Genomic DNA, 20,516 nt, shown 5'->3' on the forward strand with positions numbered 1-20,516 from the left:
CAGGAAACACTGTCAGACACTCATCTACCTAGTGAATTGCAGACTATGCTGTGATCATGTAGAAAGTGTGCATTTGACATAATCAAGAAGTCTTTAGAGCAAGAATGATGTGAGGGCACTGGATCTCAATTTCAGAAGATACCTGTGTACTTGAATATGTATGGTATTTATTTTATCATGCATTATTAATAAGAAACAGAAGACATCTGTCTTGAGGATTGCTCTCTAAGGGCAGATGTAACTTTTTGAACACTAACATTACCTGATTTGATGATGAATGACTGGCCTATCTTTAATGAAAAATTATCAGTTACAGTTTATGTCCATACAATTGCAAAGTACTCTTAAATCAGACTGGAAATATCATGGCAGACCAGAATACAAGACTAAACCCAACCTGCTCGACTGTGTATCCAACTTCATTCATATGAATAGCAGTCTCATTCTTAAACCAGAGATTTTTTTCTGTCTAGCTGAAATCCTTTCTGCATTTTATATAATGCTATTATGCATTAGATTATACTAAAGAAACACTAGACTGTAGCTAAGCTAAACTACTTTGGGAAAAACATGTAAAAATTTATGATGACAAGAGTGGTTAAGGAATACTGTAGTCTTCATTCAACAATTACAAATGAAAGTTTTGAAATTAGTTTTAAATATATCCTTATAGTAATAAAGCTACCATGTTTTTATTAATTGAATGCAATTTCTAGCAAAGAGTCAAATTTTGGAGTTGGGCTTTTTTAGCTAAAGAAGAAAGAAAAGGTAGAGAATACGAATACGGTAAATGTAATTCAAAGATAACAAAGTGCCAGGTCCACAAGAAAACAAACTTCTTAATTTTTAATCTTCCCAATTCCAGTTCTTTTGCTCAAATTATTGTTTAGTTCAACAGATGTCTCAACACCTAAATGTCTTTATGCTTGATCCTAAATGAATTGAGAAAATAAATTAACAGAGAATGCGAATGTTTTTAAATGTCTACAGATTGATGAATAAATTAATATGTAAAGATAAATGAAATAGTGATAAATAGTCAGAGCTGCCAACAACATACAGCATGGAAGATAAACACTGTTCTTTGGAAGATGTGCAGCTGAACTAGCTCAGGCTCAAGAGATCTGAGTTTTTTGATTATTGGAAAGGTGTGCAATAAAGGGAAGTACCCCTTAGTCCTGACTTCTACCAAGTTCCAAAATTAGCTACAGAAGAAATAAGATTTTGCAGAAAGAGCAAGATACTAAAGATCATCTGGTCTTTCCCAAATTTGTGGAGATATTGTCTGGGAGCTTAACTTCTAATTTTAGAGAAAAGAACACATGACAACACAAAAAAATCACAGGTCTCTTTTCCTACCAATAAATAATTGTCCTTTTCCAAATATTATCCTTAACTACCACTCCATTTTTATTTTAAAAAGCCTATTTGGCAACGAATGCCATATCACAATGAGTGAGAATGTAATAAGTGAGAATTCTCACAAGTGGTGAGAATGTAATAAATGTACTGGAAACTTTATGTTAAAAATTTAAAATCCAAGAAGTGATACCAGTATACACCGCAACCAGTATCACTTCATTTTACAACTTGTAAACCTGATTGACAAACTGAATTGGATCAGAAAACTTCTCTGAATGAGAATGGTTGAAGAAAATTATACATTTTGACATACAGAAAACAATTTCATTTCCAACGTGATTTTTTAAGGGCAAGGATTTCTAGAAGAACAGCCCAAGATGACAGGCAAATCACTAATCATGGTCTAACTCCAACAAAAATGCTGCCTACTTTAACAGAATGTGAAAACAAGTGAAAACTTGGAGTTAGTGAAGAAGTTGAGCATACTTAAGGCTATATTAGTGTGATATTGATCAAACAGACAAACACTGAATTGACATATATATCTACCACATAATTTGTGTAAAGGTAGAAAAGTAGTTTTTCATTCATTAAAAGAGTTGAAGAAACAATAGTTCCGTTTTCAAAAACTAAACAAAAAATAAACAAATACTTCATTTTGACTTAGTTCAATAGATGAAAAGGTAAAGGTAATACTTACTTTTAAGATAATACCCAAGTCTGGAGATTTCCCAGATTCAGGCAAATGCTTAAATGTAGGTTTCCTGACGTTCTTTGCTAAATTGGGCCTAGATTTAGTGGCTTCTCAGTGCATCATTTCAGTATAGTAAACTTTAACAAGTGCTCTTTGGAATTATTCTTGGGCATATCAGAAAGTAATTTCAGAGATTTTTGATGGATTATGGTGTTAAATTATAGTAGGTGTTATATTTATTTGGCCTGAGGGCCTTACTGAAATGAACAGGTTTTGCAAAGAAAAAAGTGAAGACACATGGCATTTGGACTTGACACAATAAAAACATGTGCAAGTTGAAAGTATCTACACACTGAACATAAATTGAACAAAAATTACTTACTGGCTTTCCCAAGCAAACAAAAAAACCCCACATTAGATAAGTTAGTGATATTCTGTATGTAAAGATGATTTCAATATGTAGGAATAAAAATTATGTGACGATACTTTTTTATGTCAAAGCTAACTAATCAAACACCTACAAGATACAGTGTAAATGACATTATTTTACATTATAGAAACAGACCACAGGTGGCTATCAAATTCTGGAACTTTAAATAGGGATGTCAGACACTTGTGGCATCCTGTATTTGGTGGCTGAATGTTTTGCCAACCTTCATTGACAAGAAAAATGTGTTACTTATGAGGCTTTAAAGGTATATCTGCATAATGTGAATTAATATTATAAGGAAAAAAAAACCCAAAACTCTACTCAGCATTCACAAACATTAAGCAACACTCACAACAAGCAGGTGACTTGCATTAACACAATATTATCACTATATACCTCCTCATTACAGATTTTCATATTTTAAAGTTTGTATTCTTTTATGATTGAATTTAAAAATATCAATTTTTCACTTCCTCAGTTTGTCATGATCATTTTTAGGATAACACACCTGCATTTGTTGTATACATAACATCAGTTAACATTACTGAGATGAAGCTTGTTCATAACTCCCTACTGTATGTTTAAGGTAAAGTTATTTATGATAAAAGGAGCTTGTCAATATCTTAAGGGAGATTATAATTGTACAGAGTGAGAGTGAAGGAAACAGAAAAAAAAAGATAGGAGTAAGTTCAGGTGTTCAGAGGCTGGATTCAAGCTCTTGAATTTCCACCAGGTTTGTGTCTAGCTATATATACATTGGCTAGAATTGTCCACAAAGATGACATCTACCTCCCACAGAAATCTTTGTACAGTAGCATGATATTAAAGATTGCAGGGTCTTTGGTATCACATAATAAGAGAGAAAGAGAAGACAGTTCAAAGGCTAGATACTCTAATAGGCCAGCTAAAAGTTTCTTTACAAAAAGTTAGGACAAAATTTCTATTAAAGTTAAAGGAAGCATGATCTTATTTTCAGACCTGAGCACCAAAGAAGCTCAAATGTGATATCTGTGATGAAAGAATTACACAGTCTGCATTTTTCAACACACAGTGAACAAATCAACATTGCTCATAGACATCAATATCACAAAAGATATGTTTAGATGACAGCATAAACTTAGAACGCCAAATATAAAAAACAATATTCAATAACATTCACCTCAGTACTGGTAAGCCAAAGAGAATCTCTGGATTGACCTCTCCACAAAAAAATGTAAGTACTGCCTTAAAAAAATTAATCAGCGCTAAACACTTGATGAGAATACACAAAAAAGGCTGAGAGCGAATATACTTTGAATTTGACACATTTACTCATTTACTAACCATTACATACTGCAAAAATATTTAATTCTAGAAACAGAAACATGACTGAATTTTCCAAAGACAGTGTGCAGAAACAGAGCTACTAACTATAGGGCAAGAACTTTTTTTATTAGTTACAGAGGACTGGGAGATTTCTAACAAGGATTTGTGTGCGTTCTTTAATAAGAACTAACAAATATGGGTGCTGAAAACAAGTGATATAAACATGGGTTTGTATCTAACATAAAAGCATCATTTTCTATATGGACAGGTGAAGAATCAGACCACTTGCATCTCTGTGGCTGGAATAAAAAATCGTTTCTCTGCCTAACAGAAGAGCAACAGACATGCTGATTAAACAAAAGCACTGAGGTGACTGTCAAGATTTATTGGCTATACCCGTAACACCTCAGAAACCTGTAGATACAATACATAAAGATGAAAAGTCAACAACTTAAGGAATGGATAAGTAAAGAAAAAGAATTGCTTCCATGTCAGCAGAATCTCTGCAGATATCCACATTGCCAAGGTCGCTAAAAGAAACTATTATGGACAATAGTGTTGCCAGGATAAGGCCACAACACAATCAGCCAGAAGTGGATCCCAGTAAGAGCTATTAGAAACTCCGCCAGATACGGAAGTCAGATGAACTGTAACAACTTTGAAGAGTATTCAGAAACTCCTTACTCATTACGTATGAGGCAGTTGGTCTTTTTTTTCCCTGAAGAAATAGGTCTTAAAATGTTTGAATGAGAACTACGAAGTAAGATACTTAACATGTTCTGGAGTTGACATTCTGAATATGCATATTAGTAGTGAAAATTCTCATTGTAAACAAGTTGTTTCCAAACACTTGTGAAAGACACCTACTCAGGCTTTCTGTTCAGCACAAATTCTGTATTATCTTCCCTGCTTTGCCATTTCCAAGTGCTTCACAAACATTACACAGAAATCAAGAATTAATAGGGAAAACAAATGCCCATGAGCCACAGGTTATTTCCACATTTTGCCAGTGTTAAAAGCAAAGGGTAATCACTCTATCAGACCTAAGGTTAACCTAATTCAGTGTAGTAGTTGCATAAAGCCAGAAGTGTATCCTTAGCGGAAAGAGAATAAGAAAAGGACCATATTTAAAGAAAATCCTCTCCTGCCACTAAGATTTAGTATTAATTGTTCTGTAACAAGTAATAATATAAACTATTTTGAGAATTATAACAATGGTGGTGTAAAAACCTAGCTTAATAAAAAAATGTTGGTTTTCCAGTATTATTTTTGAATGTACATCTAAGCTTGATTAAGGTTCCTCCCAGGTGCTTCCAAAAAGACAGAATTTTGGAAGCAGATGTCAGAGAAATATGATTCCTCTGTAAATAATATTTAGCAATATAACACCATAATCACATTTATTGTGAACAGTGATTGAATTTATTAAATTCACACTAAATTTTCCATCAGTCCTAAAATGTAAAAATTCCCCTATCAGGAAGAATTTTTTTTTCTTTTTCTTTTTTTTTTTTTGGATCAAGATAGATGATGTCATTAGTCTATTACTCTGACATTCTACAGCTACTTGTACCATTACAATGGGGATGTAAAAGTACCGTTATTCTGATTAAGCAATGTTTTAAACTCCACTTTTCAAGACATAAGAGTATAACATTTTTTCTTTTTCCATTATCAGGCAGTTGCACAGAATACATTACTGACTGACCTTTATATTAATGAGGCTAAATAAAAACACAGATGGCTTCTACTAAGTGAAGGAACTGAAAGTAATGATGTGCTATCTTAAGCCACTGTCCTGTGAAATCAGAGACCAGGATAAACAGAAATCTGATTATACTAGCTGAGTAAGAAAGCTCAAATAAACATATCCTCTCTTTGACTGAATCTTTGTCTAGACTAAAAAATTGTCTCATTTAAAAAACTGTTGTCAAGTAATCATTGAATTTTTCTACACAAGATAGTTACTGAGCAGCATTTTGGAAAATGCTCTTTAGACATAGCTTTTTAGGAAAAATGAGGGTAACATTTAGAATCCAAAGAGCCAGAGCTGTGAAATGAAATTTAAAGGTTAGGCATTTCGATGGCTCAAAGAATCAAAAACCAAGAGCAAGAAAGGATTATCAGGTTACTCTTCTCTTCTGCCTTTCCCTAAGCAATCATATTTGCATTCAAAATGAACTATAGTAACTTGAAAATATTGTAGTATGATATTTCTTTTATACATAAGATTTATAAAAACCCCAACAAAATGTCCATATATACTTATAAAAGTTTCATAGGTGCTGGTAGTTCCATTTAGCAATACTCACAAGTTAATCAACACTTAACAATAAAAAAATAAATTAAACAGTACATAAAGAGTAAATATGTTTTCTTTTGCTTATAAAATCTTATGTAGACAAAATGGTTGAACATTTACTTTACATGCAAAATTGCATCCGGTTATTACCAGTATTTAGATGTAATAATATATACTTAAAAATTCTTCCCTTAAGTCAGAGTTTTGACATTTCAAATAGTCAATCCTTATACCATACCTACAGCTTCATTCAATCACATCTTGCTTAACCCTCTAATTTATAAAATCACAAAAATGAAAGCCTATATTATTCTTTTAATAAGGAACTTTTTTGCAAAATTTTCAGTAGTTTTACCACTTACTGGGTGTGTTTGTGTTGGTTTTGTGTGTAGTTCTCAATTTGTCATTAAAGTTTTTTCTTCTGCTAGATCTCACCTTTTAGAGTGCTGAAAAGTGCTCTGAAAGTAAATCCATTTAAATGGAACAGAATTTATGGCAAGAAAATTATGTTTGTTCAAAATGCCTGAAACCCCAGCCTGTTGAGCGACTGCTGAAACTCTGCTGGATTTTTGCATTGGTGGATGAAGTTCCAGCCATTTCAGTACCAAGAGAGATTATTAAACAGAGAAAGATTAGTGATAGCAAAATACCAGTCCATTCCTTATGATTGTTCTATGTAATTTCTTTTTTTAGGACTTAGTCCAAACTAGCTTTAAAATGCCTCAGGTGACAGAGCTCTTTCCATTTGCAGATACTAATAGATCTTCATTAGAATGTTTTTCCTGATATCCTAATTAATCTTTTTTTCAACTTCATCTAGTTAGCTGTTTCTGTACACCCTGGAGACATAGTAAATAATTTCTTTCCCTGCTTCTCCAGGTACCATTCAAATAATAATAAATGGTTGCAGCTTCAATTTAGTCAAATACACTTACTCAATTTTTTTAAATCTTGCCAAACACCCACACATTCACCATCACATTTCTTGTTTTCATCAACAAAACAGAGGTTCTGTCAAGATACCTAATACAAAAGGAGCAGCTGAGGAACATTTCAGGGGTGGGTGGGAACTACACAGGTGGGGACCATCAAAGATTGCTGGTACTAAAGAAATAGCCCTGTTACCCTTGCTGTTGGGCTGGAGAAAGTCTCTTACACAGACTGCAATTAGGCAGAGTATGTTACTTGTGCCTAGTGGGATAGACACAACAAACTGCATCTCCCCTGAGTCTTCTGCTGCTCTCAACAAAAATAAGTTTCTAAATGAGTCTTTGCTTTGGATCATTTTTTTGATGCTCTTTAAAGAGGGGTTAGCTGAAAATTTTCTTCTAATCTCTCCTTTGTTCCTAATATAATTTCATAAGTTGTCACTATTCAAGATGGATCTACAAGTTTTAGGTGATAATTTATTGAGGCAATTTCTCTCTATACTACTCTTTTATACACCCTTGAAAGCCATCACTTTCTGACTAGTTCACAGTTACCTCTCCCACTGCACACATTTGGGCAACAGATCTCAAAATACCAAGCCTTACCCATGCCTACATAATAAAGGACTGGTCAAGTAATCATGGGGAATGGAAACTGTTTTCTCTTACAGGTGCTGTTTTGCCCCTGTCAGTTTAATCATATTCTCATTTTGTTCATTATTCCTAGAAACCTTCTATCATTTGCAGAGGTTCCTATTGAAATTTATGGGGGTAAAAAAAAAAGAGAAAGAAAAAAGACATAGCTATTCCATCTGAAGTCAAGAATAATTTATACTGCTATAGTCATTTACAAGCATTGATCTCTGTAGAAATCCACCTTACATCAGTAGAAAGGAATGAGGATAAAACACGGTCCATGAAATTGTTTTTCACTTGAGAGTTTTTTAGAGAGAATAAGCTGCAGATTGTGTTATGAACTTCTTTTCAACCATAATACATAACCCTTTGAAACAAGGAGGATATGAAATCTAAAGCAAAGAACTTTTGTTAGAGGTGGGGAGGAAAATGGCAAAAAGCCACAACCATGGTAAACGAGATATAAACGTAACTCACTTTTCAGAGACATGTATGCGTGGGTATAGTAAAATTTCATCCATTGTATTTGCATTTACAATAGCTACGTACCTCTGGCTATCAGGTTATTTGCTACAGTATAGTATACTGTTGCTGTTTTCAACCTTCTAAATATGTTTACCTTTTGCAAAACAATATCTTTGACTTAAAAGAAAATTGAACCATGCTGGGTAATTTCATAATTGTTTTCCTTACATTAGTGAAAGAAAACTGCATAGAAGAACATTGAAGTAGTCCTGCTATCTTCTATGATGATACTGGAATAATTACGCAATCAGAATTTGGGGCCAGTTAATTTTAGCAGATATTCTAAAGAATATTGTTCCACCTAATACAACTTCACTGAAACAATAGTAACATAATTGACAAAATTACATAATAATTACAGTGCTTTAGACCAAGCTATATTAAGGTATGACTCATCACTCAACAAATAAGAAAGTAGAAAACTACGTCAAATCCAGCAGTGCAGTATAGTGTAGCTGCAGCCAAAAATGAATTTTAAAATCAGCAATCTTTTGTTACTAAGTGGGGGGAGGAGAAGAATTAATGGAAAGTATGACTATGATTTTTTTTTTACTTTAATGAATTAAATTAAAAAAGTGACAAGGAATAATTTTGCAATTGCAATTAAGATTTACATTTTTTTTCAAAAAATACTTAATACATTTAACTGTTTGAACCTCACACTTCCTTTGGCATTATTTGTAATGGTTTACTTTATTGAAAAGGGAGAATTATTCCACTCCGCAGTTAGGAAAATGATTGGTGAAGTGGAAAAGCAATGATGGAATTGTCTGAGATAATTAGATTTTTTATTAAAATACTTTATTAATAATGATTTTGAAAGAAAAGCTCCACAGTTTAACAATCAAGCATAAAACACATAACTTCCCATGAAACATTTTGAATGATTTTCTATAATAGAATTCAATTGAAAACAATTCTTTTAAAACCTGCAGAGACTGAATTTATGCATCTTGGACAAAACTCTATTGAAAATTTCTTCCTTGAACAATCCTTATATTTTTGCAAAAGATATATATATACTTTCTATCATTTCTCTATCTGTTAATACCTTCCTTGATAATAAACATAGTTCCAGTTAGAGGTATTGTTCAACAGCACAATTACACACCATTAGCAAGGTTATTATGCTAAGCTTTTTCTATCAAAAAGTGTGATGGTTTGTACTCACCAGGTGTAAAATTATATCGAGCAGAAAACCCAATAGATTCCAGCTCACCATCAGCAAAAAATTTAATCCACAGGAATCTGCCACTGGATTTTATCATAGGTGGATTTTGCTGTCCACAGAAACGTCCAATGATTGGGGAAAAGCCAAAAGGTCCGTCTCGTACTTCAATATGGTCAAATTTACACTCCCAAGAAGGCTCTATGGAATATTTTTCATCAAAATGTAGTTCAATGCATTGTCTAGGGGCAGCTAGAGATGAAAAGAAATTTATGTTATTATTATCTAATGCAAGAACCACCAAATCCTAAAAAAATAAAAAACAAAACAAAACCCTAAATATATCAATTTTATATTCATCTAAACGTTTTGCCTAAAAACTTGTTTGAAAATTATTACATCTATATTTTTATAGGTTTTACACCATCAGCTTACTTTTCTATTTTTTTTCCTTTAGAAAGTTGTTCATGACAGCAGTTCTTAGCAAAACTAAGAGAGATATCTACAATATAAAGCAAAATACAGTTTAGGAATTACTGCTTCAAACATAAAACCTTTCTCAGAAGCCTATACATCTGAAAAACTAGTGGGATTTTTGTTGGTTTTGGGGGGGTGGGTGGGGAGAGGGGGCTATGTTAACCAGAATACTTTTTTTACATAATGCTCACAAAGATGAAAAAAATACGGATTAGAACAGGACTATAGAAGGACAAATTCTATTCCTAGATATGTATTTCAGTCAAGGACAAGCTTGAGTGCAATTGCTTGTACTCAAAATTACTTATCATCTCATTTGAAACATAAGGACAAGTGTATTGAATTCTCAGTTAAGAAACTAGGTAAGGATGAAGCAAAATTAACATCTAAACAAAGAGCAAGCAATATTCTACTGAAAACCTTGAAGAAACTTTATAATGGACACTTAATTGGACATAAAAATCATATTTATTGATAGATACTATGGCTAGTGGCAGTCAGAATGATCTCTAAACCAGGTATTCCCTAACATCTCCTGTATAAAGCAACATAGTTGCTGGTTGGAGTATAGTATTGAATTAAAAACAGAAAATAAAAATCATGGATTTGTCCACAAATTTTAACAGATACAGCACCCCTGAGATGTCACGTTCCTATGCTTAATCCTGTCCATAGCAAAAAATGCATGCCTTCAGTGTCTAGATAATGCGGCGATATAGTCTTTTGCTGACAAAGTCTTCTGCTGCAACAAGGGTTTGTGTGTCATTGCCTGCTCTGCCTCTCATGAGATCATGTACTACACTTTACACATATTAGATGAGGTTGGAATTGCTATGAGCTTTGCCTGAGTTACAATTCTCTCATGAAAAAATGCAAGATCAAACTCTGAGCTGAGTGAATAAGCTCAACATGGAAACTGCTGCCACTCCAGCAGTCTGTATCATTCCATTTCTTTCTCCAGGTATAATAGGAAAAACTATCAGTGTGACCAGAAGCTAGATATTGTATGTAGTTTGAAAAGTTTTCAGTTGAAGTTTCTGGGACGAGCTCATTACTCACATTAGAAGGGAGACTATTTAAAATGAAATAAATTAGAAAACATTAGGTACATATTATAATCTTTATATAAAAGCACAGAATGTTAATAAAACATGTTCCTTGAAAATAAATATTATTTTAATAGTTTTACTTTCAATGTTAATATAATTAGGAGATTGATATTTATTTAAATATTTAATTTAACATAAGAAAGAAACCTTATCTACTGTTCTCAATTTGAAGAAATTCACATTTAGAGAAGTACTTACTATTGGCTTGTTATTTATACCAATTTACAGGAAATGTGTGATCTTTGTGCCCATTCAAATTCAATAACAATATCAAAACCTAAAGCTTTATATATAATTGCACCAAATTCACAGTCCATAAAAATGAAGCTACTTTGAATGTATGAAAAAAAAAAAACCCTTACAAAAAGAAAATCAGATAACAAAACTTTTAAAGATCTCATTAATGCTACCCTTGGTGAGCGTTCAAGACCAAAGTAGATCTTTTAGATTAGCGTAAAAGACTGAATAACAAAGACATCATTGATTAATTTTATTCAGATGTTTCTACACTTGGCTTCACATCTTTATAACAAATATTGATTTAAACTTAACTAAGCAATACTAGGGCAGAATTGAGCAATCAGCATCTTTCAATCTTGGATCATATTTTGTATGCTTTTATTCTATTTAAAGTGATTTGTTGAGAACTACTCATTATTCACATCATTTATCTAGAGACTGCAAAGTCAGGTATCAGACACTCCATCCTGACAATGCTTTGGGCAATCTTAAGAATGCTCATTAAAGCTTGAAAATCTTATACACTCACTATTCATATATTATGCTATTAACCTACCTAAAGCTTTATTGTAATTTTTTAATGTTGCAAACTAGATATGAAGATGCATTCTGCTAACTTTATTAGTGTTAGACAGCTTCATACCACAGCGCATGGCTGCTCTGCTTTCTACAGCAACAAAGATAACTTCTTCAAAAATGCCTTATACCACTAACGCAACACATTTATCCTTTATAGACTTCCTGTGATAGGCCGTCACTATTATGTTGCATACCAAGAGGAGGCTTACAACTGCTGGCCCATAGTTAAACCCTTACCATATCTTCTCTCACTGTAAGATATGATAAAAATGGGCATGAGGTCCTTTTGAGTTACAGCTCGGTCATTTGATATGATTTTTGGTGTTGAAAAGGACCCCTAAAGCCCTAAAGGAGTCTTTGTGGGTGAAAGAAATGAGGCCTGTAGAGTTATGCGTGACATCTACTGACTCGGTGAAAGTGCACCTTGAGAAAAGCATGATTTCCGCAACCTCCATGTGGCTCTCTGAATCTCACATTGCAAATTAGTTTTATGATCAGAATATTGCTATAGTTTACTCGTCTACTTTTATTTATTTTTCAACAAAGTCAAGATGAGGTTTCTCCTACTGAAGATCAGTTCTAGTCAGACGATCAGAGAGAATCCTATCAGCTCATGGAGTGCTCAAGAAAGAGTTTCTATTTCCCCCAGATCTCCCATAATAAAGGCTGCTCCACTTTAAAAATCATAGAATCATAGAATGGGTTGGGTTGTAAGGGACCTTAAAGACCACCTAGTTCCAACCCCCTGCGATGGGCAGGGACACCTTCCACTAGACCAGGTTGCTCAAAGCCTCATCCAGCCTGGCCTTGAACACTTCCAGGGATGGGGCATCCACAGCTTCTCTGGGCAACCTGTTCCAGTGCTTCACCATCCTCTCTGGGAAGAACTTCTTCCTGATATCTAATCTAAACCTCCCTGATTTCAATTTATACCCATTACCCCTTGTCCTGTCACTACAGGCCCTTGTAAAAAGTCCCCCCCAGCTTCGTTGTAGGGCCCTTCACGTACTGGAAGGCTGCAATAATGGAGCATTGACTATTTATTCCTTCCACCCTTAAATAAAACAAAGCTGGGGAAGGAGTTTGGGGGCTGGACCACTGAATGTTCACACTCCTTAAATGCTGAAATCACTTCCTGACGGCATTTTGGCCATGCCAGTCAGAACTGCCAAAACTCGCTCTTAGGCATGACGCAGTGGTTCGCTTCAGTCAAGGACTGTTCACAGCAAGCAGTTTCTGTTTGTACTCTTGTACCGAGATGCACGTCTCTTCTTGACTGGGAAAGTGAAAGGAGTTAATCTGTACATGTGTGATTGTGCTTATCAGCCTTAAAGCCTGTGAAGATTTCTTGACCTGCTTTAGGTAGTATAGGTATTGCCTGTGTCCCAGCCTGCTTTGCAAGCTAGTCCAAACAGGACAAGGTCCTTTCCCCTAACTCTCCCGAGGCATGCAACACTTTGTGTTTCTGTTACTGTGAGGACTGTGGTGAGCACGAAAGATTGGGTGAAGGGCGGAAGGGGTGCTATACCTGCACCCATGCACCTTTTGATCACGCGCTTTTTAATGTACATCTGTGCTTCATTTTATATGGTATTTAAAGATTACATGTTTACTTTCTGATAATCTACCTAAGAAACAAAATCATTCAAGTGTTTCTGGAAATGACCATAAGGGATGAAAACACACAATTCAAAACTTCCAATTTTAACTTACTTTTAGAGAAAAAGGTATCATTTTGGAGTTATACCCTGGCTTTAACAAGGGTTTCTTTGCCAAATACAAGCTAAAACAAACAGGTATTGTAAAAAGACACATCTTGTGCCACAGCTTTTGCAACAAAGCGGTACAAATGTGGTCACAGTAAAACTTAGATAAATACAGTGAGAACAAGTCTAGAATAATAACTAATAATAAAGTATGTATAGCTGCAGAGAAACAAAACAAAACAAACAAAAAGCCCATAATACGTAGTTCTTCTAGACTGGATTGGAATCTGGCCATCTAATCAGAAACGGAGGTATCCCTAAACACAGGTGAAGCCTATTCACATCTTAAGAACTTTTTCTGTGGCTACAATGTCAGGAAAAGTTGTTGCCGAGTCCAAATGAAACATAGTGAAGATGTCTCATAAAAGGATTTTACTTCAACTCTTAAAAATCTTCCATATTTATCTTTCAATTTTCTTTCTTCAAAAATGTTTAATAGCTGAGAAAGACTTCTTAATGCTTGCATGTCCTGTCATATATTTCATCTAATTATCTTACACAAGTGCTGTCCTGAGATTTTACATTCATTAAAGGAAAAGGCATTAGGTTCCAACTTGTGATAGAACAGTTGCAGCAAAACCTCACAATTAAGGTTTTAATTCTGACCAGCCTCTAAGTCTGTGTAACTGACAGCTGAAGTTGTGAAAGGTCTGTTTTAATTTACCTGACTACATGGAAATTAGGCATTGAACTCAACACCTACACCCTCATCTATATGAGCTGCTACAGTACTAGTATTTTTCAATAATCCTTGGTTATTCTGGTTGTCTGGCTATTATTGATAAGAAACCCACCTATAGCATCCTTTTAAAAGAGGATTCTTTCATTGTTTTGATGAAAATTTTTTGAATGCAAAAAATCACTGTGAAATACAAAAGGACTTTCAGCAGAGATTTTTCATACATTGATACAGGACCATTTTCTAATGCTTGTGAGATACCTAGGATTAAAGAGTTGAATGGTCTTCAGCAAAAACATGGAAGACCTTCAAGAGAACTAACTTTAAATGCCCACAAACATATAAAGTGGAAGATTTATTTCATACCTCCGTAAAGTCATTGTAGTCCATACTTACATTTATAAATAACCACTTAATTATTAAAAATTGAAAAATGGATAAAATCTTACAAGTATTTCACTTACAGGATTTCCAAACCAATTATTAAGATATATTTTGTAAAGCACAACTACCCCACTCCTCAAATATTTTTAACACAAACAAAAGCCTTTGCTCCTATAAAATCTCCTATGCAAATTTCCCTTTGGAGCACACGTGCCAAATTTGCAGTCTGGCAAAGGATAATGCTGTCACTGCTGTGGTCGTTCCGGGCAGCTGTGAATTTTGCCAGGTTAGAGTCATGAATATGCAAAACAGGGGTGAAATTTGGACCAACAGGAAATTTAGTGTGTACACTCAGCTATTTCCTACATTTTCTATGTGCCCAATAATGCTGAAAGAAAATAAAGTAAAAAAAAAAAAAAACAAATCCTCAATGCATTTTCAAAGGCAGATGGGATTCACCAGAAGCTCTCCTATAGCATAATAATTTTTGTACTGAGGCCATGACTTCTGGATGACCTAAAGGATTTCTTTTAGAAAGGCATCCAACCTGGACTTTAAAATTCCTACTTGTTCCAATAGTTAATTATCATTACTACTAAAATAGAAGAAAAGAAAAAAAAAAGAAAGAAAAAGAAAATTCTAGCTGTTTGATCTGCATATGCCTTTGACTGCTAGAAAGAAGCCTCTGCAGTCAGAAATCCTCTTCTCTTTTAGAACCTCACAGTCTATGATCATGGCAATTTTTGCCAGCTCCTTTGCTTCACCAAAGTAATTTTGAAATGATAAAAGGCTTACGTACATTTAATATGAGCTACAATGTGGGGGAAAAAATTATATCATGAGATGAAATTCAATTTTATTACAGCACACTACATGATGGACTCCTCACTCAAGTCCACCTAAGTCAGTAGGAATTTTGTTTGAGAGAAGCTATCAGAATTTGTCCTAGATTTTGTTTGATAGCAAAAATGAAGGAATGAAAGCAAGCAGGCAGGAAGGAACCTGGTGATTCATACACATATTTAAACTCACATCACACAGCACTCAGTATGGAATATACAGTCCTGGTATGTTGAACCCTCCAAAACATAAAAAGGGAAGATAGCAATGTGGGAATACTATAACAGAGCATATCAACAGTCCCCCGAGCTTGGTACTTTGTATTCAACAGCAGCCAGAAGTCATGTGAAGTGTGTTGAAATCTTAATAACAAATATAGGAATAAGATCCATATAGAAATGTTTCTGGCTTACTGAGAAACTGAATGGATGTTAATGTCCTTGATTAGCAAGGATTATCCACTCCATACATTATTACCCTACCTCAAGGATATTGTTACTAGTGACATAATTAATCTTTTTTTTTTTTTAAATTCTTTAACTTCAGTATCTTCAACCAACCAGTTCCACATAATATTAAAGATATGGGAAAAGATTTTCACTTGCTAGCCTTCTTTAAAATTTTCTGCCAACTTTATATGTTTTAAAAAGAATATTTATGAACAAATAATTCCCTCTAATTATAAAACAATTTTTATTGTCCTTCAGTGTGTCTACTTTTGACTTTTTAAAAAACAGACACTTTAAAAAATATCAGTGCTCAGACATCTTACTATACCTCCATTTGTTTTTGTGACATTTTTTAGACACGATTATTTCTGATCTTTTCAGAAGACAGAAACAGACGGGGAGATCAGAGATGTAAATGTACAATATGCATTGTTCTCATCAAATTATATACTAATAGAGCTGCTATCATCGTGGGTTTTAAAATACCCTGATGCAATCCAAAGTCTTGGTTATGGCAGGAGAGAAAGTAGAAAATACCAATGTTGCAAGAAATTATGTGAAACTTTTTTTTTTCCCAGATTTGTTTTTCCCATAAAATATAACATGATGTCTGTTTACTTTGGATTATTCTTTCTACTACACATTGCTCCAAACTTCTCAATGTGGAATTTCATCTTCATCATAGAAGTTGTTTGATTAAACCTTTCCTTCCTAAATTGTTCTTAGACATTTTCAATGTAAGCTATTATAAATTATGTTAGTTCAATAGCATATTTTGCCACCTTTCATCTTATTAACTATACTTTCATAACTACTTAATTACTATAATAAAGTCAAAGATGGTCTTTCAGGCACTTTCTTACTATGATAAGGAACACCATATGGCCTGAGATGCTGAACTAGCATTTACAAAAATGGTCATATCTTTTTGTTTTCCTACATCCTTTATCTTTAATGATAAAACTGTGTTTCAAATCCTTGAAGATAAAATAGAATTACTTCGTTCAGGCCTCAAGGAATGTCAGAAAGATAATTTGATGAATATATGCCAAAAGACCTGGATCTATCAACATTAAGTGTAACAAAAAATATGCTAATTAATGCATATCGGACCTGTACCTTTGCCTTATTTATTTTTTTATTTTTATTTTAAATTGGTTACAAAACCGTGAAAGAAATGTTTAACGTAAGGCTACCTGAATTCTGGACTCGAGTGGGAAGACTGGAAAAGCATAGATTTTCTTGAAAGGGTTTTTTGACTCCATGAGTTATAATCAACTATTTACTTCCGACTTCATTCAGGTTATCTAGCAGCAAAGTGGAATTCAAAGATCTCAGTAATTTTGCTGTGATTTTTTTCCTAATGAATCCATAAAACATTTACCATCCATCATTTCCCTGAAAGATATTTATGAAATACATTTCTTTCAGAAACTCAGCACTAGATTCAGAAAGACAGACTGGTTTCTAAAAAGGCTTAGTGGGGAGTGCTAAAGAAGCTAATTCATTTTGAACTAGCTATACATCTTTGAAGATCTCTCTTGGAACTACTTGCATCTTTAATTAAATAAATATTTCTATAATTCCTGGTTCCATAATTTGTAGTTAATAATTCTGACCATCCAAGCATGGATAGAACATGCATCAGTGTTGTATTTTGCATGTACTCACAAGTCATAAATGAATCATCTTGGTTCCAGTGACTTACCATTCTGTACCTGATTCATCTTTTCTGCTCCTAAGCTCTGACAGTATCTAATTTCTATCACTTTCCATGGATTCATTTTTACAACAATTCCTTCAACACCCATTGTACTAACACTGATGATAGGAAATTGTGTAACCTGCTTGTAACACACCTCTAACCTTTCTTACATCACCTCCATGCCTTCAATTGTCTACTCTTTAAAAACTCTGTCTTACAGCAGTTCACTGTTAACATTTATTCTTTTCTGGTTCGGTTTGGTGATTTTGGGTTTTTTTTCCTTTTACCTCATTTCTCATGAACACTTGGATGGAAAATAATTTTTACACTTACTATATGGTTGTTTTCTATATGACTTTACTGTACTTTGCCTAGCTATGCTTGTCATCACTGATTCAGTTATAATAAGTTTAAAATACCTATATGAAAGTCAGAAACATTTTTGTTTCCTGTGTTACCTTTCTGTTCATTTAAAAATATTCTTTCTTCTGTCATGTTATAGCATTTTAAGTTTTATTTGTTCTTTCAATATCCTGAAATAAATTACACAGTGCTTACTGCTAAGTGGCTCACGCATACTTACCACCTGAACTAATTTATGAGTGATGTCAGGAAATAAATCAAGTATTTTCCATTATTTCTTAGTGTGCTCTACACTTTTTTAAATTTTTTACCCAAAAAAAGATAAAGCAAAAGTGGAGAAAGTGGAGAGAGAGAACTTCTCTAAATCTTGTGTCTTAAGAAGATTTATCATGAGCATATGGGTTTTACATATTCTTCACAGATAATGATTTTTTTTTTTTTCTTGGTTTTGTATGGTTGATGATAGAATAGAAAGATTCTTTGGCTGGTCACCTTCTATAATGTAGACACACTCTCTGTCGGGAGGATACTTGTTGGGGTAATTGGGAGAAGTGAAGATGCCTCCTTCTGCATATTTTGTCCAAGTTCCACACTGCACTGGTTTCTGTCCTTCGGAAGTAGTTTGCTTTTCTGTGGAATGATCACATTGAGCATTATATAATTAGCACACAAATTATTACGGCCAAATGACACAACTCTCTTACAGAATAAAACAGTCTATTCTGTCAGCAGCCTCTGCTTATTTCTGTTGAGACTATAATCATTGACCTGGGCAGAAATTATGCTGTTCTTTAGGTGTACAAATTTATTATTCTTACTCAAAACCTTTTTTCAAAGCAGAGAAGAGGCTTGGATGTTTAGGGGAAGAAATATTTATATTGCCTTTAAATAATAACTCAGTAGAAAAGGGGAGACAAGAGTTTCCAAATCATACATCTGAAAAGGCTCAAGGATGTGCTCTATCAGCAAGCTACATGCCATAATACGGGAATACATCAGAGTTGTAAAATCAAGAAAAAAAACACAGAATTATGATACAATATAAGACCTGTTTTTATTTTGCAGCAGCTTGACTTCATATTCACCACACAGAGATGGACAGGGGAATTCCTGGATTCTGATTCATAGATTACCTTTATTTTTATCTTGCTGTTTGCTGTAAAATTAATAAGTAGCTCTGGGGCCAGGAATCACAGCCCAGAACTTTCCCCCTCCTAGGTGAATCATCAGAGAGCAGAGTCAGACCTTCTTGTTTGCTTTCTTTCTAGATCTGAAACTCTTGCACTCTTTTCTGCACATTGGCAAAGAGCCTGGGGACAAAGGTTTGAGTCTGTTCAGGCTAAGAAGATGAAAAACCACTTCCTGGGCATCGTATTTTAAAAAGTGGGCTAAATTAAGATGGATTATTTGAAGAGAGAAACATCTAGGTTGGTATTAAAAGGAAGAATAGTAGGTTCTAGACCTTGTACACGTGTCCAAAGAGGGCTCCGTGTTTTGCTCCAAATGAGGTACCTGTATCCAAGGAGCATCCCCACTAACACTAACTAGACTCTGATGTGTAAAGCCAAGTTGTTTGAAGCTCCCTCTTATGATCAATGGAGGGAGATGGACATCTTCCCATGATGATTATAAACACCTGAGATCTGCCTTATGCCTTGCAAGTGTTTTTCTTACTTCCTGGTCTGTATCCAAGCTGATGACAACATGGATCTTAATTTTCTGAAATGAATTCAGGCCTGCAGGGACTGAGCATGCAGACACGAATTCAGACACACACTGTGCTTAGCAACTCTCTCTGCTTGGCTGTCACCACACTTAGCATCCAGGGCTTTTAAGACCTCTTTCTGTTCTTACCCTGCACAAATGCAAACAATTCCTGATTTTAAATTCTACTTCAACAAACAAAATTATCTTAAAATTAGATAGCTTAGTGCCCCATCTGGACATCCCAGTTTGAAAGTGGGAGCACTTTACAGTCTTCAGTTAGAGTCAGGCTAAGTCTTTAGTTAGATCTAGCTGTGGATCAGGTACCTAACTTGTTAAAACAAGTACCACTGGATTTTTGTGTGTGCACAAGGACACAAATACTCAAAACAAATAAACAAAGCATGGACTCTGGAAGTAGGTGAACCACTAAAAATTTCAAGACCAACACTAACACCTTAAATCCATACTTTGGACTCTAATATAATGTCTGAAAAAATGCATGAAGTTTACATACCTGTTCCTTTTTTGGTTGCCCCAGACAAATGTAGGATGATTAGACTTGCTACAACTGAAAGAGAAATATACATTAGAGATCACAGTGTGACAGTGCCTGCAATCAAATCAGTTGTAAACATCTATCTTAAAATAATACGATTAAATAGAATTACTGTAAAAAGAGCCAAACTTGCATGTTTACTTGCATATTTAAATTGCACATTTTGTATAAGCACAATTCTTTGTGATCTGTCTTTGTAAGCATTTATCTTTGTAAATATATCCAAAAAAGGAGAAGACCTTTAGGGTAAAAAAAAAAACCAAAAACCACAGAAAACCAAACCCAAGCACTGATCATAGAATCATAGAATG

At 34.2% G+C, this 20,516-nt stretch overlaps 1 protein-coding gene across 1 annotated transcript in view; it reads right to left on the reverse strand.

Annotated features, from left to right (window-relative positions):
• The window catches only part of NETO1 (neuropilin (NRP) and tolloid (TLL)-like 1), a 60,209-nt gene extending 39,973 nt beyond the window's left edge, over window positions 1-20,236 (reverse strand). Inside the window, exons 1-3 of the mRNA XM_010150051.1 lie at window positions 20,164-20,236; window positions 18,435-18,572; window positions 9,355-9,603 (exon numbers count right to left, since the gene is read on the reverse strand). Coding sequence (XP_010148353.1) covers window positions 9,355-9,603; window positions 18,435-18,572; window positions 20,164-20,236 — 460 coding nt within the window. The remainder of the gene's footprint in view (window positions 1-9,354; window positions 9,604-18,434; window positions 18,573-20,163) is intronic.
• Window positions 20,237-20,516: the final 280 nt, after the last annotated feature.

The sequence above is a fragment of the Eurypyga helias genome, unplaced genomic scaffold (assembly GCF_000690775.1).
Source record: "Eurypyga helias isolate BGI_N326 unplaced genomic scaffold, ASM69077v1 scaffold364, whole genome shotgun sequence".
NCBI lineage: Eukaryota > Metazoa > Chordata > Aves > Eurypygiformes > Eurypygidae > Eurypyga > Eurypyga helias.